We start from the raw sequence: 21,659 nt of genomic DNA on the forward strand, positions 1-21,659 counted from the left end.
TTCAGATTAATCTGGGAACGGAGGCATAGATACTCTATTCAGAGGACTGAAAAATAAAAACTTGGTCTTTGGAGCTAGAATGTAGTTTTAAGTCACCCTCAAAAAAAATTTTTTTTCAGAGTTATTACTTTTGGTGCCTGACCTCAATTCCTATTTGACTTGGCTCCATTATTGGCTGGTAAGTAGGAAACTTGGAAGCAAGGCTGGCTGCCTGGCAAAATGTACTCTTGTGAACCTGGATTTCTTTTGATCTTATTTTGCCATCTTATCAGCTAATGGGTGGAGTTTTTTTTAATGTTTTTTACAGGAGAGTGAAACCAGAAAATCCAGACTATTTATAACACTTTAAAAATATGACACTAGTCCTATAATATTACTGAAGCTACTATTCATGTGATGGGACTCTATGTTAATTTCCTTTTATTATGATTAGCATAGAAAGAAGCAGCTGAGGTGATGTGTCCCATTTGTCTACAACCTCCTTCTTTCTTTTATCTCCAAAGAAGATCCTGGAGATTCTACAGGAAAGAATAAAAATACTGATTTTAAAATATATTTGTATTCCTGTTTTAAAAAAATATTTCTTGGGTTTGTTTATAGGTCCAGTTATTGCCTTGGAGTTTAATGGAGATGGTGCCGTAGAAGGATGTCATCTCATTGTAAACGAGATATTCAATGGGACAAAGGTACAAGATTTTATTGACTAATTATATTTTAGTCAACCATTTTCATCTCATTTCCTTTTTTCTTAAAATCAAATAGTACTTTTATCTCTAATGTTGTTTGGAATTAAAAAAAGAAAAAAACGCAGATCACAATTTTTAGAATCTATGGTAAATAATTGGGAACTAAGCTTTGGTCTTTCATTGTAAAGCCAAAACTTTAATTGTTTAAAATAATTACAAAATAAGGATCTATTTATTAAAAACCTTCAATACTACATAAGTTTCTAAAGTTAAAAGTAAAGTCTGAGCAAATATCTATTCAAGCCCTTGCACTTTTAGAATAGTGATATCTGGAAAAAAATACTATATTTCTAAGATCAAATGCTTTAGACCAACATTCCTGTTGCCCAATGTTCATTTTTATTTGCTTCAGTAATGCTTTACCAAAAATTGAGCTTGAGGCATGTCTAGAAATCATTACATGTGGATATTTTCTAGATATGTTGATGAGGTTGCTGTATCTAAGAATTTCAACTTAAATAACTTAATATAACTTAAAAACCAAACATATCAAAGAGGATTAAATGAGTAAATATAGAATTGATTATTCTTTGATAAATATCTTCAGGGAAATTTCTGGTTTTGTCCTGTGGTTTGGTTTACCGATTCTTCAAATTTATATAATTTGAAGGACTTTGTCTTCTGTCTCATATTATCCTCACAACAAAACTGAGGGAGAGGGAAAATATAATCAGCTTGAATAGAAGAGGAAACTGAGAGATAAAATGGTTACATGATTTGGAGTTTTTAGAGCTGAATGATTAGAGATTATCTAATCCAACTTCCACATTTTACAGGTGTGAAAGGTAAGCCCAAAGAGGTATATTAAATTGTCAACATCATCATAGAGCTAGTTTACCTAGAACCCAGGTCTCATCTAATTCCTGGCTGACATTTGTAAAAGCTATTTTTGAAAGGTTCTTCTGAGCACTGTTTTATTTACTTGATGTTTAGAAAATAGTTCATTTAAAATCAGTAATATATCATTAGCAGCTTTAAAAAAGATTATGTCACAAGTTTTGCTTCTCAACCCATTGAAACTATTATTAGAATAGAGAAGAATGCCCACCCTGACAGGGAACACAACAGAGAGTCCCTGACGGTGCAGGAGAAAAGTGGGGTGCAGAACTCAAATTCTAGTAAAAAGACCAGACTAAGACTGGAGGAACCCCAGAAGACATGGGCCCCGGACTCTCTGTTAACCCAGAACTAAAACCATTCCCAAAGCCCACTCTTCAGACAAAGAATAGACTATAAGATATAAAATGATACTCGTGAAGTGTGCTTCTTAGTTCAAGTAGATAGATGAGACTAAATGGGCAGCTCCTGTCCAGAGGCGAGATGAGAAGGCAGAAAGAGACAGGAGCTTGTTGAAAGGACAGAGGAAATCTGGGATGGAAAGGAGGAATATACAGTCACATTATAGGAATAGCAACTAGGGTCATGTAATAATGTGTGTGTACATTTTTGTATGAGAAACTAACTTGAGCTGTAAAATAAAAGAATAGAGAAGAAACTATGAGCTCTTTAAATAACCTTATTATTCAATGTTGTTATTAGGTGTTGTCAAGTCGCATCCTACTCATAGCAACCCCGTGTACAACAGAACAAAACATCACCCAGCCCTGCACCATCCTCACAATTATTCAATAGCTTTATAGGGTTGCTATGAGTCAGAATCGACTCGACGGCAACGGGTTTGGTTTTTTTTTTTTTTTGCTTTTTCATAATATTGACTGTTGTATATGAAAAAAATATTAAAATTCCCAGTGTAATAAAATACAGCTAAAGTATTATGAGCACAAACACCTTAATTATATCATAAGTGCTTTTAAAAGAGTTTAATTGAAAGAGCTCAAAAGAGCTATTGAAACTATATTGCGTGAATTCTACAGGAAATCTACAGATTAAATATTATAAATGAGGATGTTACTTTGTCCTACGGAAAACATAGGCTTTGGCATTTTAGGATTGCTAGTATTTATTTTTTGTTTCTTTTATATTTAAAATAGATGTTTGTATCAGAAAGCAAAGAGACAGCAGCTGGAGATGTAGACAGCTTCTACAACTTTGCTGATATACAGATGGGAGTGTGAAGTGTAATTTGGAACCAAGGACTTGGTATTAAGCCCTTTCCAACTTGTGTATGTAGAATTTGGTAGTATACTTTTTTGTATTGGCAGTGGTTTTTACTGTGCTAAAATTTTTAAAGATTATTTTTTAATAAATTGCTGAGTACTGCATTATTTACTTGAGGTTCAAAAATAGTTCATTTTAAATTAAGTAGTTTCGATCAGCTTAAAAATATTTAACACACTTCTCCAATAAGCTTGCAGTTTTATTTCTCTACATATGATACTACTATTAGGAAATAGAAGTGGCTAATTTTTTTATTCGTGGTTTTCATTCTAATTAAATGTTCTTTCAAATCTCTCATAATTTAAACTTTCATCAGTGTTCCATGCTATTCGTTTGTGAATATATTCCATTACTTTTTTGTTACCTTTTTTAATTTAGAGGGATTTATTACTAGTTGATCAATTAGAATAAACCTATACACATTGTTTTCATGTATGCATATTCAGTTAAATAATTGCTTCCTAGTTGGATGATAATGGCAAATAAGATTTTGTACATAAAGTTGACATAATGCTTTGTAAATTGATTTTTTTAAAAGATAGGCATTTGATAACCAGCTTTGCAAGTAACTCTACTAACTAATGTTGGTATAGCTGTTTAAAAACTACCTTGTCAGTAGTAGTATTTCAATAAATCCCACACTGAATTTAGTTTTTTAACAACTTTTGGATGATTCTTCTGCTTCCTAGTAAGAAAAGGTACATATGCAAGACTAAAACTATAGAAGCCCTATCACTGGCAGTTCTTAAAAAGATGATTTTTGTTTTATCAGCTCTTGTGGGCTTTCAGGAAAATTAAAACAAAACTTGGTGACATTCAGGTAAGAAATGCTTAGGCATGGTGATAAGCTATGCAGATTATTAAAAAGCTAAATAAATTTGATTTTCATTAGATATGCCACACACATCAAGTAATATTGAAGTACAATAAAATTATTCTGGTTGCTTTGAAGCATTATTTCCCAACTCTACCTGATCTTAATAATTTAATGGGGGCAGGGGAGAGCTACTTATTAAAAATACACATTCTTGGGCCCAATCTCCAGATGCATGAAGTCAGTCTCCAGGGGACACACTGTTTTAAGGAATATGTTGTAATCTAACGTAATCGGTCCGGAGAATGTTGATAGGTGATCTTGTGAGAAGGAACTGAACCTGTCATCCACATTACATATAGCAGCTAATAGGAAATCAGCTTTCACAAGCCTGTTTTTAAAAGGAACCTTAAATTTAATTCTATTTTGATAATACAAAGACTGAAAATAACCACTTGTAAAAATTCTTCTGTTTGTTACTAAAAATGTATTTTCATGTTTAAATTAAAATGTTTTTGGATATTTTCAGATTAATTTATAACTCCTACATTGAACTGTATGTTGATGTTCAGAAATAATACATTAAAAGACTTTTCATTTTAAATTACTAATATTGAGCACCCACCCTGTGCCTGGCCTTGTGCTAACCATTAGCATTGCATCATTTCAATTCTTTTATAAACCATTTTGTACTACAAAATCAGTCTCTCCTTTAGATTAAATTGTATCATAAGATGCAAATAAAAATTGGTGAAAGGTTTAATATAATTTTGATCATAATTTACAAATAAGCTTTGCAAATGATGGTCAGAGTACATTAATTTTCCCTTAGATAAGCTGTTGTTGTTTGTTGCTGCTGAGTTCATTCTGACTCATGGTGACCCCATTAAACATACTCCTTCTCATTATGATTACATTATGAAACACCATTATTCACATAAAAAATAACTACAGTACTTTTTTGTTTTGCAAAAATATACATTATGCAAATCTGAAACTTGAGTTCTTTATTATGTCTATGGCATCTTAGGAAAAACTCAGGAATATAACACAAGGGAGATGTTAATTAAGATTTTTCCATTAAATTTAGCATCTATTAACCAAAGCCTAAAATTTTATATACTTCAGTTAGATAGGAGCTTTTACATGAGTTTAATTTGTCTTTAAGAACAGTAAATTGGCTTCTGAATGTTTAAGAGGATTTTTAAAAATAAAATAATGCTATGGTAGTTGTTCTGTAATTCTAAAATTTGATAGTAATCAGAATATACTATATTTCATTCCTGATTACCTTTTGATTTCATGAAAAATTAGTAATTTTCTTAAGTTATATATATATAACCTTTATATTAGCTTATTTCTTTTATGTTAATAGTGCTACTGTTTTTGCTTCTGTATATTTATGTCTAGCTTTTGTATGTAATTTATCTAGTGTTTATAAAATGTGATTTGTAATAAACGTTATTAAAATGAAAATGGCTTAACACTTATATTTGTAGAACATGTCTATAACATATATTTACTCATACATGTACCAATATGACACAAATTTTTTAATGTTTAAAGTAAAATAAAATCTGTGTCCTAGGTTAATGAAAAGTGACCTGTATGCTCTGTGTGTGTGTGTACATGTGTGTGCATGCGTGCACTCAGAGCATGTTGGAAATATGCAAAGGAAGTAGAAAACCAATTTTAATCTTAAGGAATTTCCAATATAACACTTTCTTGGCCAAAAGATACATTTTAATATGATTGTATACTTATTAAATTAGGCATATTTAAGAAATATTTAAGAATTTCATATTTAAGAAAATAATGATTTGTGATATACTTTCAGGTTTACACAAATGGACCTTATTTTAAATTTACTACCAAATTTATCAGCACTTTTTACCCAACTTCTCCCTCTCCTAGCCCATAATTCAGAAGTACTAAAACTGCAGTTCAGTTACTTTTTTAAGTAACATTTATTATTTTAGAGAATTTGAAAAAAAAATGCACAGAATAACAAAAATTACCTCTTATTTATCGGATAATTCTTGATGTTCTGATCTTAAATTTTGTTTTTCTCATTTAAAAGGTATATATTCAACACTGTTCTCTATAGGAAGAGAAGGGATTATAATTAGAATATGAATACTCCTTCAAAACACATTCTTAGTGGCAAGTTTCAGCAACAGGTTCAGAAATGGCTGTTTGTCCCTTTTCTAGTGTTACAGTGCTTTCTTGGTGAAAGCTAGTTCTCACCGATAAGTGAATGGTAAGGGAGCAAGAGCGCAGGTACCAGAGAGCCCAGCATTCTCACCTTGGATCTGATACTCCCTCTGTGGCCTGCCTTTACCATTTCAGTTTAATCTGGTCCACTTGTAATTGGACTAATGCAAATTAACTTTCAAATTGTGTGACAGGTAGTTAACCGATGTTGGTAAAGTGCCTCAAAAATGGAAGGTACTTTTTAAATGTTAAGTATTACTATTCTGAGCAAAGTGAGTATGGTGTTCTCTTATTCAGCTTTCTATTTGTAGCCCGTACACTGGGTTACAAATAGCTGAATAGGAAAAAACAAGTGTAAAAGGCTGTTGAAACTTCAGTGCTGTTTTTTAATTGATTGATGTACTTTCATTTGCCAAGCATAGGTCAGTTTCTAGGCTCATTAATAGAACCTTTAATACTCTTTCACCCTAACTTCTAAACAGACCTTATATTAAGTAATTGAAAATTTTTTATCTCATTAGTTACAGGACTGTGAGGGGTCTGGACATTTTCAGTCCTTCATTGTACAGAGAAAACTGAAGGTCAGAAAGTTCTAGTTCACTGGCTGATGGTGTGAGGTTCAACCTGCACCATCAGTCACTGAACTAGAATGTAGGCCTCTTGACTTTCCCCCTGCAGTTACTGGGAGAACAAGACTCCACTCATTGGCTCCTCTGACATGAAGCCTTTTCCGGTAGAAGGCCCATTCCCTTCCTGGTGCACACACAGTACTCTACAGATTTCCAAGTACTTGTAACACTTTATTCTATTAATTTATGCAGGCCTACTAGAGCCCTGGTAGTGCAGTGGTTAAGAGTTCCACTGCTAAGCCAAAATGTTGGCACTTTGAATCCACCGGCCACTCCTTGGAAACCCTATGGAGCAGTTCTGCTCCATCCTGTAGGGTCGCTATGAGTTGGAATCAACAGCAGTGAATTGAGTTTTTTTTTTTTTTACTAGACTGTTAGTACGCAGTGTGGTCTGTGAGCTAGCAGCATCAGCATAATCTAGGAGCTTGTTAGAATCTCAGGCCCACTCTAGATCTGTGGAATAAGCATCTGCATTTTAACAAGATCCTCAGGGAATTCATATGCATATTAAAATTTGAGAAGCTCTATGCTAGGCAATTAGCTCCTCAAGGGCTTGAATCAAAACTTAGAAATCTTTGTATTCCTAGACAGTAGCATAGGGTCAAGCATGTGATCTATGTTTAATGAATATTTTTAATTGAATGATTTGCAATCCAGTGCTTCATTCTACTCTTCACATTTTAACCTTTTCTGTAATTCCTCCCTCATGTATTCTCTTTATTGGTGTTATGGATGGAATTGTGCCCCCCAAAAAATATGTGTTGTAAATCCTAACTTCTATGACTGTGGTTATAATTCCATTTGGGAATGGGTTGTCTTTGTTATGTTAATGAGGCAGGAGTAATGTAGGGTTGTCTAGAGTCAATCACTTTTTAAAAATAATTTTTATTGTGCTTTAGGTGAAGGTTTACAACACAAGTTTATTTCTCTTTAAAAAATGTGTACACAGTTGGGGTCAAGATGGCAGAATAGTCAGATGTTTCTAATGGTCCCTCTTACAACAGACCCAAAACAACAAGTGAATCGATAATATATATGACAAGCTAAGAGCCCTGAACATCAAAGCTAAAGTTAAGAAATCGGACTGGGCAGAGGGGGAAGGGAGAAACGGTTCAGAAATAGTGAGCAGTTGCCAGACCAGACTCAGCGGGAACCGGCACCCTGCAGGCCTGATCCCCTGGTACGACTCAGCGGGGCTGGCGGTAGCATTTGGGATGCATTTTCCACAGCAGGTGAGAGCGAAGGGCACAGAGTCTACTCAAGTCTCCGGAATCAGCAAAGAACAGCGCTCTCAGCAAAAGATAAGTACTTGCATCTAATTTACCGCATGGACCAAAAAGCAACCCTTTCAAAAGAACCCTCTTCCCATTTATCTGATCCTTCCTCCCTCTGCTCCAGCCTCCAAGCCAGCTTCAGTGGCAGTTGCTTTCCCTGGGCCTGAGATAGTTCCTGCTGCACATCCTGAGCCATACTCCCGGCCTTGTAAACATCCCGGTCTTGTAGAAGGAACAGATTAACAAATGGGCAAAAAATGATCTGCCGGCTCCCCTAAGCTGGGAACTCAGGGCAAAAGCGGTTCTGTTACCTGGGGTCAGGCAAAAGCAGTCCATAGACTTTGAATGCCTTTCACCCGGCATGGACCTCTGTGGGCCCATTTCAGCAGCTTAGGCCCTTGTTGGCATAGTATGATGGCATATGTGCCTCAGGTCTGACTTCAACTGTTTCAGCTGTGTGCTGGAAAGGCGTGTTTTGACATTTGACACTGCCTATTAAGCAGGTCCTCACCTACTCAAATCAGGGGCCTGAGAACTGGTGGCTCCACCCACGCCACCTAGCCACTCACGACAGGGGTCCAAAGATAAGTGGTGCCTCCCAGTCCTTACAGCCAAAAGAATTGGGTGACCATGGTCCAGCTGCAGAACCCACCCACATGTGCATTCTAGGGAACAGGGATGTGCTTTCATCACAAACGTTCGGGGGTGGTTGTCAGCTTGCTCAGAGCATGACTCTCTCCTGAAGCTAGATATCGGTGCCTACACTAATCACCCCTGCTCCTCTAAGACTGTAGCTGAGAGCCTGAACCACACATTTGGTGACCAACTACCTGGACACCTGAGCTGAATCCATACAAGAAAAGTGAGTGGACTCCTGGGCTCATATACCTGGTAACAGCTCTAGCCATCTGATGAGAGGAAGTTAGAGCTTCAAAGGCGCCAATAATCAAATTAGCTCACTCGAGCAGCCTATCTGGGCATATCAAAACAAAGCAAGAAGCGAGGACACAGTAAGAAAACATAAAATAATACAGTAACTTATAGATGCCTCAAAGACAACAGTCAATATTAAATCACATAAAGAAGCAGACCATGATCGCTTCAACAAGCTCCCAAAACACAGAATCGAGGACGCTTCCAGACACAAAGATCTTCCTGGAATTACCAGAGGTAGAATACAAAAAATTAATATATAGAACTCTTCAAGAGATCAGGAAGGAGATCAAGCAAACTGCAGAACAAGCTGAGGAACACACAATAAAGCAGTGCAGGAAATTAAGATTATTCAAGAGCAAAATGACAAATTTAATAGGCTGCAAGAATCCATAGACAGACAGCCATGAGAAATTCAGAAGATTAACAATAAAATTACAGAATTAGACAACTCAAAAGAAAGTCAGAAAATCAGAATTGAGAACATGGAAGTCAGAATTATTGAGATTGAGGATAAAACACTTGAACACCAATATAGTCAAACGAATTGTAAAAAATGAAGAAATCCTAAGAATCGTGACGGACTCTATCAAGAGAAATAACCTACAAGTGATTGGAGTACCAGAACAGGGAGGGACAACAGAAAATACAGAGAGAATTGTTGAAGATTTGTTGGCAGAAAGCTTCCCTGATAACATGAAAGACGAGAAGATACCTATCCAGGATGCTTATCGAACCCCACACCGGATAGATCCCAAAAGAAAGTCACCAAGACATATTATAATCAAACTTCCCAAACCCAAAGATAAAGAGAATTTTAAGAGCGGCTAGGGATAAATGAAAAGTCACCTACAAAGGAGAGTCAATAAGAATAAGCCTGGACTACTCAGCAGAAACCATGTAGGCAAGAAGGCAATGGGATGACATATATAAAGCCTTGAAGGAAAAAAAATTGCCTCTCAATAATCATATATCCAGCAAAACTGTCTCTCAAATGTGAACTTAACATAATTTGCAAAAACCAAACCAAAACTACAAAAAAGAATAAAGGGAGTCCTTTTTTTTTTTTTTTTTTGTTAGAAAATCAATAATATCAGATATCAACCCAAGACTAGAACACAGGGCAGAGCAACCAGATATCAACCCAGATAATGAAATCACAAAACTAAATCAAGATAAAAAACGCTCAAATCAGAGAAACAGACATGTCATTATATAAAAGATTATAACATTAAATCAATAAAAAGGCACTAAAAATACAGATCTTTCATATGGAGAGGAAGTCAAGGCGATATAAAGACATAAAAGTTTGGTTTAAACTTAGAAAAATAAGGGTAAATATTAAGGTAACCACAAAGGAGACTTAACAATCCTACACATCAGAATAAAATACAAGAAAAACATAAAAACTCAGCAAAAACAAAATCAACAGCAATGAAAAAGAGAAAAAGACAACATATGAAGAAAAACTACCCAGCACAAAAAATTATGTGGAAGAAAGAAACTGTCAACAACACATAAAAAAAGACATCAAAATGACAGCACTAAACTCATACCTATCCATAATTATGCTGAATGTAAATGGACTAAATGCACCAATAGAGACGAGTTGCAGAATGGATAAAAAAAAATGATCTGTCTATATGCTGCCTACAAGAGACACGCCTTAGCCTTAGAGACACAAACTGAAACTCAAAGGATGGAAAAAAATAAGCAAACAACAATCAACAAAGAGCAGGTAGTGACAATATTAACTTCTGACAAAATAGACTTTAAAGTTAAATCCATCACAAAGGATAAGGAAGTACACTATATAATGAATACAGGGTCAATATACCAGGAGGATATAACCCTAATAAATATGCACCCAACGACAGGGCTTCAAGATACATAACACAAATGCCAACAGCATCAAAACGCGAGATAGCTCCACAATAATAGTAGGAGACTTCAACACACCACTTTTGGTGAAGGACGGAACATCCAGAAAGAAGCTCAATAAAGACAGGGGAGATCTAAATGCCAAAGTCAACCAACTTGACCTCAAAGACATATACAGAACATTCCACCCAATAGAAACCAAGTATACTTTCTTTTCCAATGCGCATGGTACATTCTCCAGAATAGACAACATGTTAGGTCATAAAGTAAGCGTTAACAGAATCCAAAACATAGAAATATTACAAAGCATCTTTGACCATAAAGCCATAAATGTAGAAATCAATAACGAAAAGCAGGGAAAAGAAATCAAACACATGCAAACAAACAGAACAACACCTTGCTCAAAAACTACTGGGTTATAGAAGAAATTAAGGATGGAAAAAAGAAATTCATAGAATCCAATGAGAAACACTTCCGACTAGAACCTTTGGAACACAGGTAAAGCAGCGCTCAGAGGTAAATTTATAGCAATAATGGCACACATGTTCAGAGAAGAAAGAGCCAAAATCAAAGAATTATCCCTATAACTTGAACAAATAGAGAGCAGCAAAAGAAAGCCTCGGGCACCAGAAGAAAGGAAATAAAAATTAGAGCAGAATTGAATGAAATACAGACAGAAAAACAATAGAAAGAGTTAACAAGACCAAAAGCTGGTTCCTTGAAAAGATCAACAAGATCCATAAACCGCTGGCAAAACTGATGAAATAAAAACAGGAGAGGAAGCAAATAACCCAAATAAGAAATGAGATTGGCGATATCACAACGGACCCAACTGAAATTGAAAGAATCATATCACAGTACCATGAAAAATTGTACTCTAAAAAATTTGAAAACCTAGAGGAACTGGACATATTTCTATAGACACAGTAGGTACCTAAACTAACACAAAGGTAGAACAACTAAATAAACCCATAACAAAAGAGATTGAAAAGGAAATTTAAAAACTCCCAACAAAAAAAAAAAGCCCTGGCCCTGACAGCTTCACTGGAGAATTCTACCAAACTTGCAGAGGAGAGTTAACATCACTACTAAAGGTATTTCAGAGCATAGAAAAGGATGGTATACTTCCAAACTCGTTCTATGAAGCCAGCATATCCCTGATACCAAAATCTGGTAAAAACACCACACACAAAAAAAATTACAGACCTATATCCCTCATGAACGTAGATGCAAAAAATCTCAACAAATTATAGCCAATAGAATTCAACAACACATCAAAAAAATAATTCACCATGACCTAGTGGGATTCATATCAGGTACGCAGGAATGGTTTAACATTAGAAAAGCAATCAATGTAATCCATCATATAAATAAACAAAAGACAAGAAACACATGATCTTATGAATTGATGTAGAAAAGGCATTTGACAAAGTCCAGCACGCATTCATGATAAAAACTCTCAGCAAAATAGGAATAGAAGGGAAATTCCTCAACATAATAAAGGGCATTTACACAAATCCAACGGCCAACATCATCCTAAATGCAGCAAGTCTAAAAGCATGCCCGTTGAGAAAGGAACCAGACAAGGATGCCCTTTATCACCACTCTTATTCGACATTGTGCTGGAGGACCTAGCCTGAGCAATTAGGCTAGTTAAAAAAATAAAATGCATCTATATTGGTAAGGAAGAAGTCAAAGTATCTCTGTTTGCAGATGACATGCTCTTATACACAGAAAAACCTAAAGAATCCTCAAGAAAACTACCGAAACCTTTGGAAGAATTCAGGAGAGTATCAGGATACAAGATAAACATACAAAAATCAGTTGGATTCCTCTACACAACAAAAAGAACATGGAAGAGGAAATCACCAAATCAATACCATTTACAATAGCACCTAAGAAGATAAAATACTTGGGAACAAATCTAACCAGAGATGTAAAAGACCTATACACAGAAAACTATAAGACGCTACTACAAGAAACGAAAAGAGACCTACATAAGTGGAAAACCATACTTTACTCATGGACAGGAAGACTGAACATTGTAAAAATGTCTGTTCTACCCAAAGTGATCTATAGATACAACACAATTCCAATCCAAATTCCAGTGACATTTTTTTAACGACATGGAGAAACAAATCACCACCTTCATATGTAAGGGGAAGAGACCCTGGATAAGTAAAGCATTACTGAAAAACAACAAAGTGAGAGGCCTCACATTACCTGACTTTAGAACCTATTATAACAACCAATCGTAGTCAAAACAGCCTGGTACTGGTACAACAACAAATATGTAGACCAATGGAACAGAATTGAAAATCCAGACATAAATCCATCCCCATATGAGCAGCTGATATTTGACAAAGGCCCAAAGTCAGTTAAATGGGGGAAAAACAGTCTCTTTAACAAATGGTGCTGGCATAACTGGATATCCATCTGGGAATGGAAAATGTACAACCACTTTGGAAATCGATTTGGCACTTCCTTAAAAAGCTAGACATACAACTACCATATGATCCAGCAGCCCACTCCTTGGAATGTGTCCTAGAGAAATAAGAGGCTTTACAGGAACAGATATATGCACACCCATGTTCATTGCAGCACTGTTTCCAATAGCAAAAAGATGGACACAACCAAGGTGCCTGAATGGATAAATAAATTATGGTATAGTCACATGATAGAATAATACACAACAATTAAGAACAACAATGAATCCCTGAAACACGGAAGAATCTGGAAGGCATTATGCTGAGTGAAATTAGTCAGTCCCTCAAGAACAAATATTGTATGAGACCACTATTATAAGAAATCTAGAAATAGTTTAAACAGAGAAGAAAATATTCTTTGATGGTTATGAAAGAGGGAAGGGAGGGAGGCTGGGAGAGGAGTATTCACTAATTAGATAGTAGATAAGAACTACTTTAGGTGATGGGAAAGGCAACACACAATACAGGCGAGGACAGAACAACTGCACTAAACCGAAAGCAAAGAAGTTTCCGAAATAAACTCAATGGTTCGAAGACCACCACAACAGGGGCAGGGGTTTGGGGACCGTGGTTTCAGGGGACATCTAGGTCAATTAGCATAATAAAATCTATTAAGAAAATATTCTGCATCCCACTTTGGTGAGTGGCGTCTGGGGTCTTAAATGCTAGAAAGCAGCCTTCTAAGATGTATCAATTGGTCTCAACCCACCTGAAGCAAAGCAGAATGAAGAACACCAAGGACACAAAGTAATTAAGAGCAAAGGATATGAACAGACACTTCACTAAAGAAGATATCCAGGTAGCTAACAGATACATGAGGAAATGCTCAAGATCATTAGCCATTAGAGAAATGCAAATCAAAACTACAATGAGAGAGGTGGAGCAAAGATGGCGGAATAGACAGATGCTTCTGGCGAGTCCTCCTTACAACAAAGACACGAAAAAACAAGTGAAACGAGTATATTTATGACAAGCTGGGAGCCCTGAGCTTCAAAGGCAAGCTTAGAAAATGAACTGAAAGGCAGGGGGAGGAAGAGACCATTCAGAAGTGGAGAGGAGTTACCAGACCTGAATCGCCGGGAGCCCTCAGGTACCATTCCCAGAGCGGCAGCAGCAGCGGGCTGGTCCTAGCGTTAGGCCACAATTTCCTCAGGGAGAAGCAGCCAGCCACACAGCCTATTCGCACCTCCGGAATCTGAGAAGAACGGCACTCTGGACAAAAGCTAAGTACTTGTGTATATTTTACTGCGTGCCCCCACCGCCAACGTGGCTTCAGCGGCTGAATTCCCTGGGCCTGAAATAGGCCCTGTTGAGCATCTAGAGCCATCCTCCCAGCCTTGGGGAAGGAAAAAATTTGCAATTGGGGGAAAAAATAATTTGCTAGCTCCACTAACCAGGGGAGCTCAGGACAGAAGCGGCTCCTGTCCACTCATAAACTGTCCATGGTCTTTGAGCACCTTTCCCTTCTGCATGGACCTGTGTGGGCCTATTTCAGGAGAACAGGCCCTTGTTGACAAACTCCAGCCATTTCAGTGGTGCAGTGGAGACGTGGGTGTTTGATATCTGACATTGCATTGCCTATTAAACAAGGTCCTTACCTACCCACATCAGGGACCTAAAGACTGGTAGCTCCACTCAGGTCACCCAGCCACCCACGACAGGGGTCCAAGGATAACTGGTTCCGCCCAGTCCTTACAACCAAAAACACTGGGTGCCCATGGTCAATCTGCAGAACCCACCCACCTGCCCACTCTAGGGAACAGGGACGTGTTTTCCTCAGAGACACTCGGGGGTCAGTTCTTAGCCCCCTGCCTTGTTCAGAGCGTGACCCCCTGCTGCAATCAGATACCGGTATATACGCCAATCACCCCTGCCCCTCTAAGACTGTAGGACAGAGCTTATACCACACACTTGGTGATCATCAACCTGGAAACCTGAGCTGAATTCATACATGAAAACTGAATGGACTCCTAGACTGATACACCTGATAACAGCTCTAGCCAGCAGGGGATGGGATGTCGGAGCTCCAAAGGCGAAAATAAGCTAGCTCACTCAAGCAAACCATAGGGGTATACCAAAAAAAAAAAAGGCAAGAATCTATGACACAGTAAGTGAGCATAAACTAATACAATAACTTATAGATGGCTTGGAGACAACAGTCAATATCAAGTCACGTAAAGCAACAGACCATGATCACCTCAACAGGCTCTCAAAACAAAGAATCCAGGGATCTTCTAGATGAAAGTGCATTCCTGGAATTACCAGAGCCAGAATACAAAAGTTTAATACACGGAACCCTTCAAGACATCAGGAAGGAAATGAGACAATACACAGAACAAGCCAAGGAACACAAAGATAAAGCAATTGAAGAAATCAGAAAGATTATTCAAGAACATAATGAAAAGTTTAATAAGCTGGAAAAATCCATAGACAGCAATCAGAAATTCAGAAGATTAACAATAAAATGACAGAAGTAGAAAACTCAATACAAAGTAAGAGTAGCAGAATTGAACAAGTAGAAGCTAGAATTTCTGAACTCAAAGATAAATCACTTGGCACTAATATACCTGAGGGAAAATCAGATAAAAATGTTTAAAAAAAGGAAGAAACCTTAACAATCATGTGGGACTCTATCAAGAGAAATAACCTACGAGTGATGGGAGTACCAGAACAGGGAGGGATAACAGAAAATACAGAGAGAATTGTTGAAGATTTGTTGGCAGAAAACTTCCCTGATATTGTGAAAGATGAGAAGATATCTATCCAAGACGCTCACTGAACTCCACATAAGATAGATCTTAAAAGAAAGTCACCAAGACATATTATAATCAAAACTTCCCAAAACCAGAGATAAAGAGAAAATTATAAGAGCAGCGAGGGATAAACGAAAAGTCACCTGCAAGGGAGAGCCAATAAGAATAAGCTCAGACTACTCGGCAGAAACCATGCAGGCAAGAAGGCAATGGGATGACATATTTTAAAAATTGAAGGAAAAAAGTTGCCTGCCAAGAATCATATATCCAGCAAAACTGTCTCTTGAATATAAAGGTGAAATTAAGACATTTCCAGATAAACACAAGTTGAGGGAATTCGTAAAAACCAAACCAAAACTACAAGAAATACTAAAGAGAGTTTGTTGGCTAGAAAATAAATAATATCAGGTATCCACCCAAGACTAGAACACTGGACACAGCAACCAGAAGTCAACCCAGATAGGGAAATCCGAAAAAACAAAGCAAGATTATAAAAAAAAAAACTCAAAACAGGGTAAGAGTGATGTTATTATATAAAAGAAGACAACATTAAAATAATAAAGAGGGACTAAGAAATATACTCATAGACCTTCAATATAGAGAGGAAGATACGGCGAAAAAAAGAAATAAAAAGTTAGGTTTAAATATAGAAAAACAGGGGTAAATAATAAGGTAACCACAAAGGAGACAAACTATCCTACTTATCAAAATAAAATACAAGAAACAAATACAGACTCAGCAGAAACAAAATCAACAACAACAAATATGAGGAAAGGACAACATATAAAGAAAATTTACTCAGCACATATAATTAAGTGGGAAAAAGAAACTGTCACCAACACACAAAAAAAGACATCAAAATGATAGCACTAAATTCATAAAAAAATTCATACCTATCCATAATTACCCTGAATGTAAATGGACTAAATGCACCAATAAAGAGACAGAGAGTGGCAGAATGGATTAAAAAACAAGATCCGTCTCTATGCTGCCTACAAGAGACACACCTTAGACTTGGAGACACAAACAAACAAAAACTCAAAGAATGGAAAAAATATATCAAGCAAACAACAATCGAAAAAGAGCAGGAGTGGCAATATTAATTCCTGACAAAATAGACTTTAAAGTTAAATCCATGAGAAAGAATAAGGAAGGACACTATATAATGATTAAAGGGAGAATACACAAAAAAAAACATAAGCATATTAAAAATTTATGCACCCAATGACAGGGCTGCAGGATACATAAAACAAACTCTATCAGCACTGAAAAGTGAGATAGACCAGCGCCACAATAATAGTAGGAGACTTCAATACACCACTTTCGGTGAAGAACAGGACATCCAGAAAGAAGCTCAATAAAGACACGGAAGATCTAAATGCCACAATCAACCAGCTTGACCTCACAGACATATACAGAACACACCACCCAACAGAAACCAAGTATACTTTACATGGAACATTCTCTAGAATAGACCACATATTAGGTCATAAAGCAAGCCTTAGCAGAATGAAAAGTACTGAAATATTACAAAGCATCTTCTCTGACCAAGGGGCCATAAAAGTGGAAATCAATAACAGGAAAAGCAGGAAAAAGAAATCAAACACTTGGAAACAGAACAATACCCTGCTCAAAAAAGACTGGATTATAGAAGACATTAAGGATGGAATAAAGAAATTCAGAGAATCCAATGAGAATGAAAACACTTCCTATCAGAACCTTTGGGACACAGAAAAAGCGGTGCTCAGAGGCCAATTTATATCAATAAATGCACACATATGAAAAGAAGGGCCAAAATCAAAGAATTATCCCTACAACTTGAACCAATAGAAAGAGAGCAACAAAAGAAACCCACAGGCATCAGAAGAAAACAAATAATAAAAATTACAGCAGAACTAAATGAAATAGAAAAACAATTGAAAGAATTAACAAGACCAAAAGCTGTTTTTTTGAAAAACTCAACAAAATTGATAAACCATCGGCCAAAGTGACAAAAGAAAAACAGGAGAGGAAGCAAATATACGCAAATAAGAAATGAGATGGGCGATATTAGAACAGACCCAATTGAAATTAAAAGAATCATATCAGATTACTATGAAAAATTGTACTCTAACAAATTTGAAAACCTAGAAGAAATGGATGAATTCCTAGAAACATACTACCTATCTAAACAAACACAAACAGAGGCAGAAGAACTAAATAGACCCATAACAAAAGAAGAGATTGAAAATGTAATCAAAAAACTCCCAACAAAAAAAAGCCCTGGTCCGGACGGCTTCCCTGCAGAGTTCTATGAAACTTTCAGAGGAGAGTTAACACCGCTACTACTAAAGGTATTTCAGAGCATAGAGAAGGACGGAATACTACCAAACTCACGCTATGAAGCCACCATATCCCTGATACCAAACCCAGGTAAAGACACCACAAGAAAAGAAAATTATAGACCTATATCCCTCATGAACATAGAGGCAAAAATCCTCCACGAAGTTCTAGCCAAAGGGATTCAATGACATATCAAAAAAATAATTCACCATGACCAAGTGGGATTCATACCAGTTATGCAGGGATGGCTCAACATTAGAAAAACAATTAATTTAATCCACCACATAAATAAAACAAAAGGCAAGAATCACATGATTTTATCAATTGATGCAGAAAAGGCATTTGACAAAGTCCAACACCCATTCATGATAAAAACTCTCAACAAAATAGGAATAGAAGGAAAATTACTCAACATAATAAAGGACATTTATAAAAAGCCAACAGTGAACATCACCCTAAATAGAGCCTGAGAGCATTCCCATTGAGATCGGGGACCAAGTAAGGATGCCCTTTATCACTGCTCTTAGTCAACATTGACTTGGAGGTCCTAGCCAGAGCAATTAGGCTAGATAAAGAAATAAAGAGCATCCAGATTGGCAAGGAAGAAGTAAAATTATCTCTATTTGCAGATGACATGATCTCATACACAGAAAACCCTAAAGAATTCTCCAGAAAACTACTGAAACTAATAGAAGAGTTCAGCAGACTATCGGAATACAAGATAAACATACAAAATCAGTTAGATTCCTCTACACCAACAAAAAGAACATTAAAGAGGAAATCACCAAATCAATGCCGTTTACAGTAGCCCCCAAGAACATAAAATACTTAGGAATAAATCTTACCTGAGATGTAAAAGACTGATACAAAGAAAACTACAGTACACTTCTGCAAGAAACCAAGAGACTTACATAAGTGGAAAAACATACCTTGCTCGTGGATAGGAAGACTTAACATTATAAAAATATCTATTCTACCAAAAGCGATCTATACATTTAATGCAATTCCGATCCAAATCCCAATCACATTCCTTAATGAGATGGAGAAACAAATCACCAACTTCATACGGAAGGGAAAGAGGCCCTGGATAAGCAAAGCATTACTGAAAAAGAAGAACAAAGTGGGAGGCCTTACTTTACCTGATTTTAGAACCTATTATACCGCCACAGTAGTCAAAACAGCCTGGTACTGGTACAACAACAGATACATAGACGAATGGAACAGAATTGAGAATCCAGGCATAAATCCATCCACATATGAGCAGTTGGTATTTGACAATGGCCCAAATCCGTTAGATGGGGAAAAGACAGTCTTTTTAACAAATGGTGTTGGCATAATTGGATATCCATCTGCAAAAAAATGAAACAAGACTCATTCCTCACTCCATGCACAAAAATGAGCTCAAAATGGATCAAAGACCTGAATATAAAATCTAAAATGACAAAGATCGTGGAAGAAAAAATAGGGACAATGTTAGGAGCCCTGATACATGGCATAAACACTATACAAAACATTATTATGAGTGCAGAAGAAAAACTAGGTAACTGGGAGCTCCTAAAATCAAACACCTATGCTCATCCAAAGACTTCACCAAAAGAGTAAAAAGATTACCTACAGACTAGGAAAAAGTTTTTAGCTATGACATTTCCAATCAGCACCTGATCTCTAAAATCTACATGACCCTGCAAAAACTCAACCTCAAAAAGACAAATAACCCAATTAAAAAACGGGCAAAAGATATGAATAGACACTTCACTAAAGAAGACATTCAGGTAGCTAACAGATAGATGAGGAAATGTTCACGATCATTAGCCATTAGAGAAATGCTGATCAAAACTTCAATGAGATTTCATCTCGCTTCAACAAGGCATTAATCCAAAAAATACAAAATAATAAATGTTGGAGAGGCTGTGGAGAGACTGGAAAACTTATACACTGCTAGTGGGAATGTAAAATGGTACAGCCACTTTGGATATCGATTTGGCGCTTCCTGAAAAGCTAGAAATAGAACTAACATAGGATGCAGCAATCCCACTCCTCGGAATATATCCTAGAGAAATAAGAGCCTTTACACGAATATGCACACCCATGTTTATTGCACCACTGCTTACAATAGCAAAAAGATCAAGCAACCAAGGTGCCCATCAATGGATGAATGGATAAATAAATTATGGTATATTCACACAATGGAATACTATGCATGAATAAAGAACAGTGAGGAATCTGTGAGACATTTCATAACATGGAGGAACCTGGAAGGCATTATGCTGAGTGAAATTAGTCAGTTGCAAAAGGACAAATATTGTATAAGACCACTATTATAAGAACTTGAGAAATAGTTTAAACTGAGAAGAAAGCATTCTTTGATGGTTACGAGAGGGGGGAAGAGGGAGGATGGGAGAGGTGTTATTCACTAATTAGATAGTAGATAAGAACTACTTCAGGTGAAGGGAAAGACAACACACTATACGGGGGAGGTCAGTACGACTGGACTAAAGCAAAAGCAAAGCACTTTCCTGAATAAACTGAATGCTTTGAAGGCCAGTGTAGCAGGGGCAGGGGTTTGGGGACCATGGTTTTAGGGCACATCTAAGTCAATTGGCATAATAAAATCTATTATGAAAACATTCTGCATCCCACTTTGAAGAGTGGCATCCGGGGTCTTAAACGCTAGCAAGCAGGCATCTAAGATGCATCAATTGGTCTCAGCCCACCTGGATCAATGGAGAATGAAGAACACCAAGGACACAAGGCAATTAGGAGCCCAAGAGACAGAAAGGGCCACATGAACCAGAGACTACATCATCCTGAGACCAGAAGAACTAGATGGTGCCCGGCTATAACCGATGACTGCCCTGGCAGGGAACACAGCAGAGAACCCCTGAGGGAGCAGGAGATCAGTGGGATGCAGACCCCAAATTCTCATAAAAAGACCAGACTTAATGGTCTGACTGAGACTAGAAGGACCCCGGTGGTCATGGCCCCCAGACCTTCTGTTGCCCCAGCACAGGGACCATTCCCGAAGACAACTCTTCAGACATGGATTGGACTGGACAACTGGTTGGAGAGTTATGCTGGTGAGGAGTGAGCTTCTTGGATCAGGTGGACACTTGAGACTATGTTGGCATCTCCTGCCTGGAGGGGAGATGAGAGGGTGGAGGGGGTTAGAAGCTGGTGAAATGGACAAAAAAAGAGAGAGTGGAGGGAGAGAGCAGGCTGTCTCCTTAGGGGCAGAGTAATAGGGAGTGTGTAGCAAGGTGTATATATGTTTTCGTGTGAGAGACTGACTTGATTTTTAACCTTTCTCTTAAATCTCAATTATATATTAAAAAAAAAAAACCGGCAATGAGATTCCATCTGACTCCAGCAAGGCTGGCACTAATCCAAAAAACACAAAATAGTAAATGTTGGAGAGGTTGTGGAGAGTGGAGATTCCCACTTTGCAGGTGGTTATCTGAAATGGTACAACCATTTTGGAAATCAATTTGG

At 37.0% G+C, this 21,659-nt stretch overlaps 1 protein-coding gene across 2 annotated transcripts in view; it reads left to right on the top strand.

Moving 5' to 3' along the window:
- Nucleotides 1-15,191, top strand: part of RP2 (RP2 activator of ARL3 GTPase) — a 64,870-nt gene extending 49,679 nt beyond the window's left edge. For both annotated transcript variants that reach the window (XM_003417968.4, XM_064278191.1), the window contains 2 exons: nt 601-686; nt 2,738-15,191. In XM_003417968.4, the coding sequence (XP_003418016.1) occupies nt 601-686; nt 2,738-2,821 (170 nt within the window). In that variant the 3' untranslated portion in view covers nt 2,822-15,191. The remainder of the gene's footprint in view (nt 1-600; nt 687-2,737) is intronic.
- The last annotated feature ends 6,468 nt before the right edge of the window (nt 15,192-21,659 follow it).

Source organism: Loxodonta africana, chromosome X, assembly GCF_030014295.1.
Source record: "Loxodonta africana isolate mLoxAfr1 chromosome X, mLoxAfr1.hap2, whole genome shotgun sequence".
Lineage (NCBI taxonomy): Eukaryota > Metazoa > Chordata > Mammalia > Proboscidea > Elephantidae > Loxodonta > Loxodonta africana.